We start from the raw sequence: 20,348 nt of genomic DNA, 5'->3' as shown, positions 1-20,348 counted from the left end.
TAGTGTAAGTTTACCCAAATTGGATTCCAGGGACTCTTTTCACAAACCACTAAGGTTATCGTAAGTCACTAAGGTAATCTTAGTGCAATGTTACAGAATGAAAGGAGCCCCAGGAGATAAAGAAGATGCTATACCATTAACTGAACCACAGTCTGCATAGAGGCCTTACCATGATTCTTCTCATTGAGCAGTGAGCGTGTTGCAGGAATATACATCTCCATGAGATCGGGAACTTTCCGGATGATGCGGAATGCACACAATATGGACTGCAATGACAAAAGGTAACAACTGAACAAATGTACAATACTCTCAATCAAAGCAAGCACAGAAAAAATTACAATATCAACTCATTCAAATGAACCAATCAGTAGACAAAAGTGACAATTCCATTAATCCCTATTCAGCAAGGCTTAAAATCAACCAGAATAGAAATATTACTCTGAACACTGAAACAGATAGAATGAGAATAAGCAACAGTTTATCATCAGTTTATTTTACCTTTTTCTTTATGTAGGCATTTGAAGATTTGATCATTTTCTCTATCTCTCCAGCTAAGTCTCTGCTCATTTCCACCGAGCATATTGAGCCCAGTGTACAGAGGGCAAGGCTCTGAATGTACTGGGTTTGATGATTCAGGTCACTGGAACAAAAACAAGTCAGATGTCACAGCCACTTCAATGCATTATCACTTGCTGATTGATAGACTGAAACCTTCAGTTAACAGTCCCAAATTTTCAAGAGTTCCCAACTTAAAAAGTGTATTTACATCAAAACAGGCAACAGCATTTCACACTATTTCGAATGAGCATTGCTAAACATGGTCAGACATGGCCACAAGTCTGTTAGTCCTACACTAGTGAACACCTGTTCCAAATCACCAATTATCAAGAATTCCAAAATATACATGGTTTACTTAAATTAATACAGACTTTTGTATTTCACACTATTTCTAGTCAGCATTGCTAATCTGGGTTAGAGTAACTTAGAGTTTAGTTCTACTCCGCACTCAGCAATATTCCAGCTATATGGCGGTGGTCTGTAAATAATCGAGCCTGGACCAGACAATCCAGTGATCAACAACAAAAGCATCAATCTACAATTTGGGATACGATGACACATGTCAACCAAGTCAGCGAGCCTGACCACCCTATCCCGATAGTCGCCTCATACGACAAGCATGGGTTGCTGAAGGTCAATTCTAACCCGGATCGTCACGGGTCTCTTATGAATCTAAGTTTATTTCATCAGTGAAATGCTGAAACCACAAAAGCATTAGGTGTGTAGCTACATACTTCTTGAGGGAGTTTGTGACAAGAAGGTGGACATCTTGTCTCTCATCCAGAAGCAACATGGCCCCAAGGTACCCAATTCTTTTGTCTGTGAAACGAGGTGAGGCAATCAGCTTCAGACACTCCAGCTGAAAAAACGTGCAGTGAAATTGTTAAATTCATCTCATATTTAATTTCACCCATTGACAGACATGGGTTTTTTTACACCAAGTAACAAGAAGAAGACAAAGTCATCAATATCCCCCGCAATGGTAAAATACTGTTCATGAATATATCAACTAGTAATGATTTTGTCAAAACGTACGGCTTGATGTACCTCAGTAATGTTGACACTGGAAATAGAGTGGTACTGTTCATTTATCTCATTAAGTTCTTGGATACCCACAAGTGGAAAGAGAGTACTGAAAGAGTTTTTAAGTTCTACACCGCAAGGGAGCACTACCACCAATTTCAACTGAAGTCAAACTTGTTGCCATGGTAACGCAAAATTAATTTTCTTCAGAAATCCAACACTATCCAAAGGCACTAGTCCATGATAAGAACTATCTAAGTGCCAAGTGTGGTGAAGAAATAATAAACCGTTTTTATGCTCTGCCAGAGAAATGACGAATTTGCACGGACAGGGTCCATTGTAATACATGTACGTTAATGTACATTGAAGGGGATACAAAATATAATCACTCACTGACCATGTCAATCGCCAAACCTACATCAGGACAAAAATTCTAGCACAACATAAGAACCCCAAGTTACAAAAACCTAATGGCTTCTATTTGAAGATGCAATAAGATGAGATATGTCTGTGAGAGAGTGTCAGCTGGGAAGGTAACGTAACAGCAGCCCAACAGGCCACAAACACATTCATATTTGGACATCAAGTGTGTTACATCAATACTGTCCTGCCACTCCAAATAAAATCAACCTTAAATTGTTTGGGAACTAGCATTTCTTCATTATTGGGCCATGAAAAAAAAGAACCTTGTTACCCTGCTCAAATATTCAAGGTTAGAAATATAACAGTATTTTCACTAGTTAGCCAATTGTATCTGTAACGAAGATGCCATCAACCTTACAGTAAAACTGGTAGTCTATTAAGATAATAGAAAGTAATTCTGAATAACATGTCTCAATTTGTGAACTTTCACATTGTTTAATGTAATTTGAACGTAATAATACATCACAAAATGCTTTTTCAACAACTGCAACAAATATTTCCCAGACGCATTTATACACCATTCTCTGTTGAAGATCTCACCTGACCAAAGTGGGCTGGATATCCAAGCATATGTATGTATAGAAGCTTGGCCACATTGCGGCATCTGTAGGTGTTGTCCTCATCTCGGAAAGAATCTCTAATTGCGGCACATTCCTTGTTGACGACTGATCTCTCATCTGCAGCAGTACGGGCAGATCGGATTTCCCGTATAAGGTCACGCAGCCGTTTGGGGGTCGGCATGGCTAGTGCCTAAACACTGTAAAAAATGAAAAGTTTCATAGTTATTAAGCTTACAACACGAACAAAGCAGAAATATATTTCATTTGAGAAATAAATAACTATTATATAAATCTATCATGCTCCATTTTGTCTGAGTCTGTTGAGATTACACAATACTAGTCCATAAACAAAGACTAAAATATACTGAAAATAATGCCTAATCACATTTTAGGTTATAAGACTGAAATGTTTTTGGCACACAGTCTATTTAGCACTTCATGTCAACGAGAACATCAATTCCTTGAAACTTTAACTTCCTGCTTTACGACAAGAAAATGTCATCTGTAAGGCAGTGGTCTGTAAAAACATTGATAGAAAAATAAACCCTTTTCTGAACCCTAACTTCTTGTTTCACAACTAATAAGATATATTTTGGCTATATGGCAGTGGCCTGTGAACAATCGAGTTTGGACCACAACCAACAATTGATGCTATATGAGCCTCCCTTGTTGCTTGGCTCGACTAACAAATCACAGAATTTGACCACCTAATAAAGTTTTCCAAATTGAAGGTTGTACTGGTATCCTGAGCTTTGCTGCTATTAGTGCTAAACACGCTAAAGCATTAGAATCTTGGGACCCCTAAAATCTTTTAACACTGCATTTATTACATGGATGCTTGGCTTTCATACATATGTTAACCACAGCTGATCTATTAGGTCACCAAAGTCAAGCATGGGTTACAACTTACTTCTTCAGGAAACCCTTGCCCCTAATCAGCAGTAATAATAACACTAGCAGTAATGGACCCATAATACTTCATATAAACCGAATCTGTTTGATTTGTTATCTACTAACACAGCACTCAACAATATTACAGCTGCATGATTGCCGTCTGTAAATAATTAAATCTGGACCAGGCAATCCAGTGACTGACAGCATCAACTGATGTGGTCAAGATAGAATGACATGAATCAACTATATGATCAATATTCAACCAAGCAACAGAGCATGACCCCCCCTTATCTATTAAAACTGGGGACCTTGTTCTACCCCAGAGTTGCTACCGGGTAACAGGGAAGTATCATCAATATCAAATTCCAACATATCCCTCAAAGATAATTGTGTTTTTTCTACCTCGCTCGAGAAACGTCAGTTGACTAGTACGAGCTAATTTTATATTGCTGAACTTCTGCTTCAGCATAGTGGCTGAAGTCGATGACAGCCATTCTCACATTTTCCTGTTTTCTAGAATTTAAAAAATAACACATGAAAATGCCTGCTGCTATGAATCAGTATGATTAGAATTTAACTATTGAAAAAACTATTATTTCCCCCAAACATGCTACACATGTTAAAAACATGCTATTGGTTGCATTTTCATGTGACATCATTAACATGATTAATGATGAGTATGTATAATTTGTTTATGATGAAAACATGAAATGAATGTCTCAAATTGGACATAAACAGTCTATACTGAATAATAGTTTGTCCACAACTGTCTACAGATAACATATGATCACTGTCTTGTATCAATCATAAGAAACAAAAGACAAATAATCAATCATTTGGACATCAAAATATTTAACACAATCACGTCCAGACGTAAGGAGTTTGTAAACATGGTAAATAGGAAGAAATAATATAATACCATCCTGCATAAAGTCATGTAATAACTTAGGTCTTAAGTTAAACTAATTTACAGCTTGGAGGTTAAGGATTATTATTAGGTTCAGTCATATTTTCACCATTGATCTCAAACTGAAAAGAGGTACCACTGGAACTGAACATAAAACAGCTATATGAAGAACTCAATCACGACTTATTTTATCAGTTGCATTCACCACCGATATTGGCGATAACAACATTCCTCTAACAGGTGATTGCACAGTTTTTCAACATGCACTACTTGTAACCACTGACAGATGAATTAATGTCTGCATTTCTAGAAATATATATATATCCTCAAATTGTATGATCTTATGTCAAGTTCCAATTATCAAAAAGAGATCTGTACACATGGTACATATTTAATATTAATAATTCCAATCACATGCGTCAATGCTAAAAGAAGTATACGACAAATGTACACCCTTCAAAATCATTGAATGTAATGAGTTACATATTGATTTTATCGGAGCAACTACTTGTTTTGCAATCAAAGAAACAATAGTATAAATAAGCATGCAGTTGTTTGATCGTGAGTGACGGTTTTTTCACCTGCCATAATTTGTTGACTATTTAGCATACGAAGGAGGTGGGGACGGCTGCAAGCCGGTGTCATTTTACCTTGTAATAGTATGCGACAGATCTTCAGTGCCACCTTAAGGGTAAATTCAAACTATGTAGGTATAATCCAAAGGCACCAACCGTCGAATAATTCTAAAACCCAATCGTAGAGGTATGATATTATATTTTCTTATTCATTTACCACATTGCCTTCCTGCAATATGGCGGTGCGTTATAAGATGTGAGGTGATCCGCGACATGAAAATAGTACCTAATTAAATTTGCATTTAATCCTGCTGTGGTTTTATGATAAAGTCTGGTTCTTCTCAGTTGCTCAGTATAGACATAGGTGGTACTTACAATATCTTACCTATCGGAATTAGGTTTTAGTTCAGGTTCGGCGAAATAATAACAAACCCGAAAATAGTGCACTACACCCGTGGCAAGTGGTTGTGACGTCACATCCGTGAATCTATCTATGGGCGACAACTCGGAACTGTGCGACGGAATGCATTGCACACCACGATAAATAATACAGGTTGAAAGTTCACTACACCAAGTTACATTCTAAAGGCTAGTGACTCAGCTACCGAAGTCATACAGCACAAACTAAGGCAGTTTAATAAACTATATATAAACAAATATTTAATTTGGGTGACACATATTTCGAATCCCGTATAAATTCTTATAAAATAGGAAAAAGTGCGTACCTGTAAAACCGTAAACATTGGTAATACGTAATGGAGTGTAATAATATAAATAGCTTCTTAATAACATGCCTTTTTATTAACCCCTTAAATTATCAGACTATGAGATGCAAACCTACTAATTATGCCAAATCGTTTTTGCCCGAAACAATTAAACTGTGGATTTACCTACCTACAAATGCGACAAACGCTTCCTCTGTTGGACATTTAATCCCACCACAAGATAATACCAACACAATGTTCGATATAAATTTTGGTAGTCGATTCTGTCAAATAATACGTTGCCGCCTTAGATGGGGATGCAGTGACTTAAACAGTGATAAGTATAATCGTTTCATTTCTGATAATGCTTTTTGTTCCTGCTCACAAGATTATGAGGATGTATTCCGCTATTTTTTCATGTGTCCTAAATATGCATGATAGCATTCGATACGAATCTTATTTCTAAGTAAAAGTTTTCTCCCTGCGGGATGTGCTAAACGGTAATAACTCAGTATCTCATCAGACGAATATGGATATTCTACGGTCAGTCCATCAATTCATTATTACATCAAAATGATTTGATTCATAAAAGGTTTTGTAGTTTCTATTATTTTCCTATTTGTATCAACTGGCCACGAAAAAAAACCCAAGATAATATTGTTGATATCCAAGATTGTTATTATTCAGAGATAACAGCGCACTGTTAGTGTGTTTGTGCGAATGGTTCGTGTGGACGTCAAATTGCATGACATCATCTAATCTGAGATCATTACGTCACTTTACCATGAACGTTCCATAAACCTGAACGCTTACCTTCATGAGTTTTCTTTTTTTCGAAACTTGCGTTTCTTTTGCTGTTCAGTATATTATGGAGCGGCATTAATGAGCCAATTAGGTTTGTTTGCCAATCCTTTTCTTTCTTTTTTGAATGGAATAAAATATGTTTAAACCATACTAGGAATAACATTTTCCGTGAGTCTCACTGAAATTATTTTCTCGTTGTCTAACAGTTCCATTGTGCTAATTTCAAGTAACATATTGTTCATTCGTCGAAGTCGCTTGACGCATTTAATAAACGAGAGACAGATGGAGAGGGAATAATGTTTACAGGCTTAGTACAGTGGGACGCTATGTTTACACTTCATACAAGACAAACAAGTTCACAACAAATGGTGGCCCTCATTTCTTTACTGCATCGATTCCGAAATTTCGATCTTTAGAGAAGAGCCACAACAAATTACAACCTCCACAGTACACCATCAGAAGCCGCATGACGTATATGTCTAGCTAAATCGTGCCCAGGTAAACTGAAACACTGATCCAATATTACATCCAGATAACAAACATACACCTTCTCAATGAGGGCTCTCAATCATTAAAGAGATGAATCGCAACCAGACCCCAAAGATTGAAACATCAATTCACGATTTAAGACTGACTGACTGAGTTTGGTTTTACGCCGCTTTTAGCAATATTCCAGCAACATCATGGCGGGGGACACCAGAAATGAGCTTCACACATTGTACCCATGTGGGGATTCGAAACCGGGTCTTCAGCGTGACGAGCCAACGCTTTAACCATTAGGCTACCCCACCGCCCCCACGATTTAAGAAGATGTTGTCAACATTGTTGCGTCTCAGCTCGAGCTAAACATGAAAAGACCATTTCATTATAATATGATCTGGTGCTTCTTAGTTGGAGGTATTTAAAGGAACATTTTGTTTTACATTTTGTAATAGGTCATGGTGTATCATAACTGGACAAATTCATTATTATAGAAGACTGTGTTTCTCAATTGGAGCCATAGCATTCAAACACTTGTCCATAGTAAACATAGGTGGTGCTACCCAGCTGAAGCTAAAACATTCAAAGACTTAGTCATACTAGACACATGTGTCGGGTCACAGCTGGAGCAAACACACAAAGAGACAAACACATTACGATCTGAGATGATGAATCTCTACTAGACCAAAAACATCGAACGATAAACTATATATAGCATGTCTCACCTGGAGCCGAGACACTCAAAGGCCATTCATTATGTTAAGACGCGATGTGTCTCAACTGGAGCTATGGCAATAAAAGACCAAGTCAATAAATACGGAGAAGTAATACATGTAGATCGATGAATCGCAACCAGAGCCTAGAGATTGAAACACCAATTCACTTCATTGGAAGATGTTGCGTCTCAGCTCGAGCTAAAACATGAAAAGACCATTCGACTATAATAGGATCAGGTGCTGCTTAGTTGGAGGTAGAACATTAAAGGAACATTTTGTCATAACATGACATGGTGTATCATAACTGGAGCTAAAATATCAAAAGACAAATTCATTATTATAGAAGACTGTGTTTAATTGGAGCTATAACATTCAAACACTGATCCATAGTAAACATAGATGGTACTACCAAGCTGAAGCTAAAACATTCTTGAGCCTGAAGATGGAAACATCAGGCCATTATATGAGACGATGTTGCGTCTCAGCTCGAACTACACATTAAAATACCTTTCAGTATAATAAGAGATGGCGCTGTTAAGGGAATATTGTGTTATAATAGGATATGGTGCATCACAACTGGAGCTAAAGTATTGCAAGAAAAAATCATAATAATAGAAGAGTAAAGTCATTAACACACTAATCCAGTGTAAAACCAAGAGGCTCGTTTCAAGTGGAGCCTAAACATTTAATGAGCAAGTAATGCAAAACCGCATGAGGAGTTTATCTAGTGCAGCACAAGTTTGAAAAAAACAACTGATTAGAATGGAAGACTGTGCTTCTCAGTTAGGGCTTTAATATTCAAACTCTAACCTATAGTAAATGTAGGCGGTGCCACCAAGCTGAAGCTAAAATATTCACATATACACTCATACTAAACTCCAGTGGCGCATCTCAGATGGAGCTAAAACGTGAAAAGACAAACTCGCTAAATTAGAAACGATGAACCTATACTGGACCGAAACCACTGAAAGTTCACACTAAAATGAAATCTCAAGTTGCATCTCAACATAACAAAATGATTATGAAATGACTTGAATTTTCTGAACATGCGCCGAACTCATTACGAGGCGATGATGAGTTTCAAATGGATAAAAATGTTAGCGACCAAACCGTGTTATATACAGACAAACTTTATGGATAAACAATTTCTTTATTCGGGTGATGTGGCGTTTCGATACAGATTTTTGTATCGTTGTCTAACAAGTATGAGTAAGGTAGAAAACAGGGGAATATATACATACAGTAAATAATTAACTAAAACAACAAGGACGTTAATTGGGATGTACAGTAACAATGTGATGACAAGGGATTACATGTAGAAGCCAGAGGGGTTTACGGGCCTGTTTGTACAAGTAATACAACCAGTTAGGGTTGTACAACACACTTGATATGGATGTGCAACTTCTTTATTATTCACACACGACGTTTCTGGGATAATACATGCCCCTTCATCAGGTGAATGACAGGGAATAGTTACAGAGGTATATATAGTATGTACAGGAAGCCACAGAGTTGTTGAAATTTATTACTTCAAATGACAAGACCAAATATATCATCAAACCCATGGTCTTCCCATGGGCTCGCCACTGTCACCCCTCATAATCGCAATCTACATGACGAATTTTAAACAAGCAGCCCTATCCACATCCCCAATCCAACCGCTATGCTTGTTCAGAAAAGTGGATGACACTTTCACAATCCTGAACAGCAATGACGACCCTTCTCTCCTGCTCAACCATCTCAACAAACAACATCAACTTATTCAGTTTACGATGGAAACTGAAAAACAACACCAGCTCCCCTTCCTCAACATCTCCATTCAGAACTCCAACAGTCAGCTCATCACCTCTGTCTACCGCAAACCGACCCACACTGACCAATATCTCCACTACCACTCCAGCTATCACCCCCAGATCAAGAGAGCCATCATATCTACGTTAGCCAGACGTGCCAAATCCATCTGCAGCCCCTCTCATCTCCAACAAGAACTAGACCACCTCAAGACCACTTTCATATCCCTCAATGGCTACCCGAGACAACTAATGGAAACCACCATCAAGTCAACTCTCCAACATCAAGACCGAACCAGACCCAAGCCTGAAGCACCCCCATCCTTATTAACATCCCCTATGTGGGATCCAAGCAGACTACTGAAGAAAACTGCCAGAATTGATACCACATTTTCATCCGGTAGAACACTAAAAACCTTACTAAAATCCAATGGCAAAGGCAGCTGCAACATCACTCCTAACCCAACAGGATGTGTCTACAAATTGGAATGTAACTGTGGTGACACTTACATCGGTGAGACAGGCAGACCTATTGCCACTCGGATAAAAGAGCACAAAACATCTGTCAACAAATCTGACTAAAAATCTGCTCTTTCTGAACACTTAGTTAAGAATCACTATTCACTTTCATTCACCTGATGAAGGGGCAAGTATTAGCCCAGAAACGTCGTGTGTAAATAAAAGAAGTTGAAGTTGAAGAAGAAGAAGAAGAAGAAGAAGAAGAAGAAATATAGTTTATCAATGTTTCACATACCGCAGAACATTAAAAAAAGACGGTACATTATTGCAAGAATTTAAAAGCAGCATCCGGCCATAAGGCCTATGAGACACAAATGTCACAGTTGTATAAAACATTGGTAATAAAATCACACCTACACATACACACACGCAGGCCGAACCGTATGCACAAACACAAAACGCATACACCTTCACACACCCACACGCACGCACACATACACACACACACAAGCGCACGAGCCTACAGACAGACACCTACGACAGACAGCCACACATGCACGCACATGCACGCACGCACGCACGCACACACACACCACACACACACGCACACACACACACACACACACACACACACTTTCTTACCTAAAATGCATAAATTACGTAAATAGCAAACATGTTGACCTTATTATCAAAGTACATAGTAGAGTTAACTATTCTACAGAAATATTGCACATCCATATCAAGTGTGTTGTATTACCCTACCAACTTCTAAATGCCTATAAAACATCAGTTAGGGTTGGTTGATGAGTTCATCATACGCAGAGGGGATGAAGTAACCTTGATCACTATTGATCAAGGGTCGGTGTCGTTTGATGTGGATGGCTTCGGTCAATTTTCGTTTGGTGAAGTCAGGTTGGTTGCCTACCAGTCTTGTGTACTCTGTCCAGTTGATTTGATGATTGGGGTTGTTCTGTATATGTTCAGAGATAGCTGATTTCTTGTCCTATTTGTTTGTAGACACCTGGTGTTCTTTCAATCTGATGTTGATTGGTCTTGATGTTTCACCAATACATGTATATGATTTTCCACAGTTGCAGTTATTTTGCAAATAACACCTTTGGGGTTTAATTTTCCGTTGTTGGTGTGATTGCGCCCGTTGGCCTGCAGTAGGTTGTTTAGAGTACGGGAAGTCGAGAATGTGGTGTCTATATCCACTTGTTGCTTCTGGTGTGAAGTCTTGCCAATGTAGGGTATGGATAGTTTTATAGGTGCTTGTTCTGGCCTTGGGTGCTTCGATGATGTTGTGAGGGTGGATACGATAGTCCTATTGACTAACTTGGGTGGATAATCATTGAGGTCAATGAACGCCTCTTTAAGATGGTTTAGTTCTTCTTGAAGATTTGTAGAGCAGATGTTTTTTGCTCTCCTGGTTAGTGAAGATATTATGCCAGTCTTCACCTGTGGTGGATGGTTGCACATACTGGTTGGTGTGCGTCGGCTTGCGGTAAACTGTGGTCTGGAGTGTGTTGGTAGGGGTGCGGGCACAAGGATATCTAGGAAGGGCAGTTTGCTGATGGTTTCTGGTTCCATAGTGAAGTTAATGCGATGGTGTTGGTTGTTCAGATGTTTTGACCGCCTCCGTGGTGTAGTGGTTAGAGCGTCCGCCCGGAGAGCGGAAGGTCGGGGTTCGATCCCCGACCGCGTCATACCAAAAGACGTTTAAATATGGTACTTGTTGGTCCCTGCCTGGCGCTCGGCATTAATGGGTACAGCAAGGACTGGTCGGCTCGGAGTCAGTATATTGTGTCTGAGTGGGGTATTCCTGCTTCACTGCGGCATGGTATCTCAATGGGCTAGCACTATAAAACCATCTTAAGTCTGGGCTAGTACAAGCAGCCGCACATACACATACACACGCATGCACGTCGTCATATGAGCGAAACATTCTCGAGCACGACGTAAAACCCAATTTCACCTCATCTCACCTCAGATGTTTTAGTAGCTGACCTGGATCTTGGCCTGGGTGGAGAATGGCAAACGTGTCGTCAGCCTTGCGGTGCCAACACATGGGTTTGACAGGTGAAGTCAGGAAGGCTCTCTCTTCAAGGTCTGTCAAGTATATTCATTTTGAATGCGACAAGCCCACCAGTTACATGCATCTGTGCTACATTTTAACAAGCCTCTGACATTTATATTACTAACTTTGACAGCTGTACATAACAGTTGCCTACGAAAGGTTATATTACGAAGACTGGGGAATTCAGCAAGCCCCAAAACCCACAAATTATTTTACAGGACACCCAAACCGGTCGAGGTATGGATTGATGGATGATACGAGCCATGGTATAAAAAAATACTAATACTATCCCAACTGTCAGACAGAAGAAATCTTGCCAAACGGTGATCAGTTTGATTCCTGAGATTGTCCGTCGATTTACAAAATGTCCTTCTCCTCGCCGCCAGTCATCAGCCACAATTAAACATTTTCACATCTGAATAAGTCTTAATTTTTCATACTGTCCATATATTTCATGTCGTTGCGATTTTCTACATTTCGTATTCGAGTAGAGTTCGTTTCCAAGTCGAGTTCATTACGAGTAGTCCAGGCAGAATGTGACAAAACCTAAAAAAACAATGGTACAGAAATTATTTGAGTGTATTCAACATGTTTAAGTTATAACTAATGAGTACTAAAAAGTCCTCCCTTGACATATGATGCTAAGTCCTATTTGTGGGGGTTAAAAGTTGAAAAATTGAAATTTTCAGTGAATATTTTCTAAAATCTCAAATTTACCTTTTTATATATATTTTCAAAGAGAACACAATTACTACTAATAAATGGGTTAGAAAAGTCAAATAATAATATGCCAAGTCCTATTTTTGAGGTAAAACATTGAAAAGTTGAAATTTTCAGATTTTTATTTAAAATGTCATATTGACACTCAAATGTACTTTTATATGTATACTTTCAAAGACTGACTGACTGACTGAGTTTAGTTTTACGCCGCTTTTAGCAATATTCCAGCAATATCACGGCGGGGGACACCAGAAATGGGCTTAACACATTGTGCCCACGTGGGGAATCGAACCCGGGTCTTCGGCGTGACGAGCCAACGCGTTAACCACTAGGCTACCCCACCGCCCCATACTTTCAAAGAGGGCACATGGAACTACTAATACATGGGATGGAAAAGTCATATAATTGGAATAAAACCATAGAAAAAAGACCTGTCAGAGCATATATTTTCTATTTTCAAGGGTCAAATGAGCACCAGGTAGGATAAACGTGTGTATACTCCTATTCCAACGACCTTCACCTCTAAGAAATGACCAAATATGTGTTGAATGTTGGTGTATAACATCTATACCGCTGACCGATACGCTGGGGTTTGCGAGTGACTTTTCACCCAATCAGGGATCGTTTGCACATATGTTTATGATGTAAGTAAACGTAATATAGTGATTATTGTTATTGCGTATTGTTATTTGTTTGCCATTGTAACCAAGAGAAGTAGTCTGAACTGCCGACAAACACCGTTGTTGTGCATGATTCTGTGTAAATCATGGTGTAACGCTGGACAGAAATTCTGCCAGTTTCGTTTGAATTTACCCAATCATTGTGATGCATCTTTTTTCAATTCCCTAATTCTTGCTATGTTTATTCTGATAATATCGAGCAAATGTAGTCAACGTACAGACGAATGGATCTCTCAAAATTTGAGGAAATGCTGCAGAGTATAAAATCTGAATTTTTCTATGTTTACATTTCGAACAGGCACAGTCATCCGAGCACAGCGTTCGTTTTCACACCTAACTTATTTTGCTTGATGTATGAGAAATCCTGGGGTGTATGTGTTTGAAATATACGTGGTGTAATAGGCGTCCCATGACCGATCTACGTGAAACGTGATTGTGTAATGTACCCAGTATCCGATATTGACATTTTAAAACACACAAAATAACAACCTGAATGGCGATTTCATTATGTGCCAAATAACGGCGAGATTTACAATATACCTAATTCTCAGAGGTCAGACATTTTGTTTTGCTTACAATGATACTGTATAGAGTCACATCAGGGAACAGGAAATGTCAGAATTCAAACCTTTGAAGTCTATTTGTTTGCGTGATACATTCCGAGTTTTATTCGACTTTTATTCGATAAGAGGAGGGGCTTATGCCCCTCTGAAATCAAGGGGTAAACGACAAATAAACATACAAGACACGAAGCTGATGCAAACAGGGCTAGTAAACTCTAGGTTCTGGGACACAAATTACAGACGTGGTCCATAACAGGAAATTAATCAGATATTGGGTGTCAGTCACAAGCCTGGACAATGCTTCTACTGAATGGTAAAAGCCACGGTGTAAGTTATTCTAACACGCGTCCTCTTCCCTTTGCTTGAAACGTCGGGATTTTGTTCAGTTTGTCAAATTACACAAATTTTACAGTATTTCAGACACATCACGATGGAACACATAGAATGTGCCTCGCACATGGATTTACCTCTTTTTCACGGTTGTTTAAGTATCACAGCAGTGTAGCTTTGAGACTTTGCTCTGTAACTAATCAAATCTGGACCAGACAACCCAGTGACTTACATCACAAACATCTACCCAATAAGAATGCAATGGCAGGCATTCGGTCCGTCAACACGCTGACCAGCACATCCCGTCAGTCACCCCTTTCAACAAACATGGATTACTGAAGACCAATCCTAACCCCGATCTTCACTTTGCAGCAGTCAGGGAACAAGGGACCGGTTTATAGCAAATTCCTACCCGTCGTAACGTGAGTGAGTGAGTGAGTTTAGTTTTATGCTGCACTCAGCAATATCCCAGCTATATCCCTGATAGCAATGTTCGTTGGGCCAACATTGGCCAACGTAGGCCCAATGATGGCCAATGTTGGTCCAACATTGGCCCAACGGACATTGCTATCTGGGATGGCGGCGGTCTGTAAATAATCGAGTCTGGACCAGACAATCCAGTGAACAACAGCATGAACATCGATCTGCGCAATTGAGAACCAATGACATGTGTCAACCAAGTCAGCGAAACTGACCACCCGATCCCGTTAGTCGCCTCTTACGACAAGCACAGTCGCCTTTTATGGCAAGCACATGGGTTGCTGAAGACCTATTCTACCCCGGATCTTCACGGGTCCCCGTCGTAACGGCTGACTCAGGATAACTGTTCAAGCCGTTAAGGCGTTTGTTGGGCACTCAGAAAACCCGGTTGGATTCTCCACGTTGATACAGTGTGTGGCATTTGTCCCCCTATCTTGATGTTGAAAAAGTATTGCTGAAAGCTGTTTAAACCATACTCATTCCCAATAGGCTTATAAATATAAATATTTTTCCCAAGCGTGATGTGCAAATAAAATGAATCGTTGTGTATTAAGATCAACATCGACATCAGTAAATTGTCACAACGAGCGCAGAGTTCGTACCCGAACTCATACTCACGGATTTTCAACAAAATGTTACAGTTGGAGAACTGGTGAATAAATATTTTTTTAAAAATAACTTTCCCCGAAGACTTATTAACTATCTATTACTGCACTTACCTTGACCCTTCGTTTCACTTGCTCTCGAAATGCTGCAGGGTACTCAATATCGTTGAAACACAATTCCTCGTCTATATTCTTCATGAATCGCAAAAATTAAAAAGCAGCGTTCACCGTTGTGCCAAAGGGGTCTAAGTTGACTCTAATGCCGATTATACTTGGATTCTTAACGACTTGTTCGAATTAATTTGACAAGTACTGGTGCATTTGATAAATTTAGTCACGTCTGCTGTCATCCATGAAGTTTGGATTACGCGCATGTAAATTTCGTGCAGCGGAAGTGTGTCCTGATTGGTTAAACTCCTGCTTGAAATATACAACACCTCTGACTAGATTTGACATTTGTTTATACAAGTAATCTCAACCACAGGGGCGTGTCACGCTTAGAAACAGCGTTAGAAAGACATATAGGTATATAGACCCTACCCTAGTACTACCTTTTATATAGTACTAGGGTAGGGTCTATATACCTATATGTGTTTCTAACGCTGCTTCTAAGCGTGACACGCCCCTGTGATCTCAACCGACAGAACAAGTGGTGGTGGTGGTGGTGTGTGGGGTGTCCAGCGCGGTTGGAGCGTCGACTCGTCGTCACATGGGTAGACCATGTGGAGCCATTTTTGACCCGCATTCTAGGATATGCCTATGTTTTAGTTTTGTAAATTACGAATTTAGTCTTTAACGGTATTCATCATGATAATCATAATAGACTGAAGGTGTTATAGAGTGGTTAGCTGAGCAGAAGTTGTAAATCGTCTTATCATTTCAATGATTTTTTATATTGAGAAGCATGTACTATGTGAAGGACCCCCAACCTACCTATCATTTATCTACAAAGTAAGTGACCCCCACCCCCACCCCCAGCATCGCACCCCACCCACTCACCCCTGCATGTCATGTACAAATAAATGGATTTCTTCCTTAGTATATAGATTTACATATATCAGTCCCTACACATGATTGCAGATTCTAAACCAGGGTCTGCGTTAATGAACTTGTACACCGGATGCCAAACATAAGCTGATGACGACACCTTGGTCAGCTCAAGTTCAGAAAACATGTTGGCCGCTAACAGTGAGAAAACACCTTCAGAAGCTGAAAGAGATTCCCATTCGTACCAGCTGAGATAATGCCAAGACAGTCAAGCATGTCCATGGCATGACTGATGACATCAACCCTGTAGAGGACAGTAGAGGCAAGGTATAAACTAACTCTGTCACAGCAAGGACTAGGTCCAAAATATGTCAGCCATGTAACATGTTTGAGACTTGTTAAGACTGTGCCTCTATAAAAGCGTGTCATTAGATGTGTGCCTCTATCAAAAACAGATGTCATTATCCGTCAGACAAAAATGTGCTGAAATCCGTCAGACAAAGCGGCTCTTTGGTTATCAGATGGGTACCCCTACCATGTCTGCTGAAATCCGTCAGACAAAGCGGCTCTTTGGTTATCAGATGGGTACCCCTACCATGTCTGCTGAAATCCGTCAGACAAAGCGGCTCTTTGGTTATCAGATGGGTACCCCTACCATGTCTGCTGAAATCCGTCAGACAAAGCGGCTCTTTGGTTATCAGATGGGTACCCCTACCATGTCTGCTGAAATCCGTCAGACAAAGCGGCTCTTTGGTTATCAGATGGGTACCCCTACCATGCCTGCTGAAATCCGTCAGACAAAGCGGCTCTTTGGTTATCAGATGGGTACCCCTACCATGCCTGCTGAAATCCGTCAGACAAAGCGGCTCTTTGGTTATCAGATGGGTACCCTACCATGCCTGCTGAAATCCTTCAACCAAAGTGGCTCTTGTAGATTAAAAATTGTCGCCTTTGTTTGCATTTCGGAACTTCCCGATGATAACAGTTTTCGAGATACATAAATCAGAGATGCTTGTCTGAATGCTTCTTTCACGCGAAGTCTCGCCGCAGCATGATTGGCTGATTTGAGTGAGTGAGTATGGTTTTAGCAATATTCCAGGTGTATTACGGCGGGGAACACTAGAAATGGACTTTACATATTGCACCCATATGGGAGATCGAACCCTTGTGTAGGCGTGACGAGCGAACACTTTAACCACAAGGCTACACAACCGCTGATTTGGAAAGTATCAGACGCGACTTTCTATTCAGCGAACTATTGTATCGGAACCAAAAGATCTCATATTAATGATACTATACGACATCAAATCGCGGTCTGTAAATAATCGAGTCTGGACCAGACAATAAAGTGATCTGGATCAACATGAACATCGATCTACGCAATTCGGGTTAGAATTGGTCTTCAGTAACCCATGCTTGTCGTAAGAGGCGACTAACGGGATCGGGTGGTCAGGCTCGCTGACTTGGTTGACACATATCATCGTATACCAGTTGCGTAGATCGATGCTCATGCTGTTGATCACTGAATTGTCTGGTCCAGACTCGATTATTTACAGACCCCCGCCATATAGCAGGAATATTGCTGAGTGAGGCGTGGAAATAGACTCGCTCACTCACTCACTCCTTGCACAAGCACAAACATTTGGAACAATCTACTCTTTCAATCAGCATCTTTAACTTTAAAATCAATATACAAAACCAGTTCTTCTGCAGGGTATGTTTTACATTCATCTAATATGGAGACATATACAATCATCATCATCATCATCATCGTCGTCGTCGTCGTCGTCGTCAACGACAACAAAACATTACGTCAATGTAACATCTGACACCCTCGTGCTAGGTGGCTACAACTGTCGACAACAGAACTAACTCTTTCAGTATTGACACGCGAGGAACACTTGACCACATTAAATCCATAGCCGAGCTCACAACTAACAACTACACTACATCAAGTCGACAATATTTTGATTCTGCATGCGACATATTGCCGACACGAAGCTTAATCGATCGGTTGCGTGATAAGTACGCATATATTTAATGAAGGAACTCAGTTTACGTATTGTTATAAAGGCGGTACTGTGGTCAGAATTGAATTGAATTGGTTTAAAACGGCGAGAGTGAAACTCGGACTTTCTGTGGGTATTGACCACTGACCTGTAACGACTGACTATAGACGTCGTCTAAGAAAGACACCACGATTTGCAGAGCAGGGAGTGAGTGAGTTAGTTTAATTTTACACCGCACTCAGCAATATTCCAGCTATATGGCGGCGGTCTGTAAATCATCGAGTCCGGACCAGACAATCTAGTGATCAACAGCATGAGCATCGATCTGCGCAATTGGGAACTGACTGCATGGGTTACTGAAGATCAATTATAACCCAGATCTTCGCGGGTCGTGCAGAGCGGAGTTGCGTTCCTTAGGCGTACCCGACACCTATATTCGTGGCTTGGAATCCTGATTCGCCCTGATTATATTTCCAGGTTCATCAGAACCACAGGCATGCTCGTGGTTTCTTCATTACTTCGGGCGTTCCTCTCACATCAACCTGACACGTCGTGATAGAGATGGAATACTGTTCAATCCAGTTCATCCCTTGACCTGGGCACAGAAGAGTTGGGCAAGCGCAGAAGTCGCCATTTTACTTTTTTGTTTGTTTGTTGTTTAACTCTGCACTTAGCAATATTCCAGCTATATGGTAAATAATCGAGTCTGGACCAGACAGCCAGGTAAACAACATCATGAGCATCAATTAGTATGCAATGACATGTGTGAACCAAGTCAGCGAGCCTGACCACCTGATCAGTCACGACAAGCGACCAATTCTAATCCGGATCTGCACGGGTGCGATTTTATACAGATGGTCCATGTGAAATCATCTAATCATGGGTTGATGTCACAGTGCACGTTAATATTCACTCGCTGATGAAAGCTCAATATACAGCAGCCCCTGCAGCCCACATACGCTGAGATTATCCTGTGATTCAAGGCTCGTAAGAGGAGACATCAGCTCAATCACCTTGTGGATTGCATAGAGCCGCTAACTGTCCTACCTGGTTATAATGCCACCCTGGATATAATGCCAGATTTTCTCCTGGACAAACGGTGGTATTATAACCAGGGTATACTGTACACATATACATCATTATACTGACTGACTGAGTTTGGTTTTACACCGCTTTTAGCAATATTCCAGCAACATCACGGCGGGGGACACCAGAAATGGGCTTCACACATTGTGCCCATGTGGGGATTCGAACCCGGGCCTTCGGCCTGACGAGCCAACGCTTTAACCAATAGGCTACCCACCGCCCCATTAATATACACTGTTGGCGCATTAACTGGCAATACAAGAAGACCGGCAGTTCTGTGAAGATCACTTTCACCCTGGATTCCAGCCTAGGCCTGATTTGGAAGCTATAACATAGTTACAGCAAGGTGAATATTCTAATTACTATATTATTATAATTACTGCTTTTATCACATTGCCCTATATTTGTACTACCACGTTATTTTACTGCCATTGTAATTCATATTTAGCGATTTGTAAACAGTTTTAATACAATAGTTATTATATCACATTTCTTTGTAGTTTGTTGCTTTCGCGTCAAATTCTTTTATTGACTGATTTCCAGATAACTAGTTGTTGTCAACTTGGGGGCCACCACGTTATAACCATATAAACGCCCCTCAGCATACTGTGTTACAAAGCTTGTCATGAATTGTATGTCTATTTGGATGTCATTTCCAAAACAATGACGACATGAAATTATGTTCCAAATTTACTTAGGAGATAAACATACTGTGTTGGAAAATTAGAGGTATATAATGTGATTATATACCTCTGAATGACTTTAATTAACCAATCACAATCCAGTATTTTCTCATGTTAGAACTATGATTATTTGAAAACTGCATGTACGTGATACCCTTGGGACCGACATGTTGAAAACTGGAATGCCACGAAGTGAATGAGTGAGTATGCTCTTTCGTCGCTTTAAGCAACATCA

At 40.1% G+C, this 20,348-nt stretch overlaps 2 protein-coding genes across 7 annotated transcripts in view; one reads left to right on the top strand and one right to left on the bottom strand.

The window, feature by feature from the left end:
* LOC124284041 (AP-1 complex subunit gamma-1-like) overlaps window positions 1-5,412 on the bottom strand; it is a 33,822-nt gene extending 28,410 nt beyond the window's left edge. For 3 of the 6 annotated variants that reach the window (XM_046720120.1, XM_046720093.1, XM_046720127.1), the window contains exons 1-5: window positions 5,016-5,205; window positions 2,545-2,761; window positions 1,293-1,417; window positions 499-640; window positions 170-266 (exon numbers count right to left, since the gene is read on the bottom strand). In XM_046720120.1, the coding sequence (XP_046576076.1) occupies window positions 170-266; window positions 499-640; window positions 1,293-1,417; window positions 2,545-2,745 (565 nt within the window). In that variant the 5' untranslated portion in view covers window positions 2,746-2,761; window positions 5,016-5,205. Of the gene's footprint in view, window positions 1-169; window positions 267-498; window positions 641-1,292; window positions 1,418-2,544; window positions 2,762-5,015; window positions 5,206-5,315 lie in introns of those variants that run through there. The other 3 variants (XM_046720109.1, XM_046720119.1, XM_046720102.1) reach the window with 3 other exon arrangements.
* A 4,004-nt stretch (window positions 5,413-9,416) lies between these two features.
* Window positions 9,417-10,016, top strand: LOC124285337. The gene has a single exon (XM_046721544.1). It carries the CDS (start codon window positions 9,417-9,419, stop codon window positions 10,014-10,016), a length of 600 nt encoding a protein of 199 aa, XP_046577500.1.
* The last annotated feature ends 10,332 nt before the right edge of the window (window positions 10,017-20,348 follow it).

Source organism: Haliotis rubra, unplaced genomic scaffold (assembly GCF_003918875.1).
Source record: "Haliotis rubra isolate DU_JTF1 unplaced genomic scaffold, ASM391887v1 Scf11, whole genome shotgun sequence".
Lineage (NCBI taxonomy): Eukaryota > Metazoa > Mollusca > Gastropoda > Lepetellida > Haliotidae > Haliotis > Haliotis rubra.
The sequence above is the reverse complement of the archived record's forward strand: the minus strand, read 5'-3'. Positions and strand labels throughout refer to the sequence as shown.

Bases quoted from the DNA above. Each gene is read 5' to 3' on its own strand.
- LOC124285337 (XM_046721544.1), top strand. From the start codon at position 9,417: ATGGAAACTGAAAAACAACACCAGCTCCCCTTCCTCAACATCTCCATT.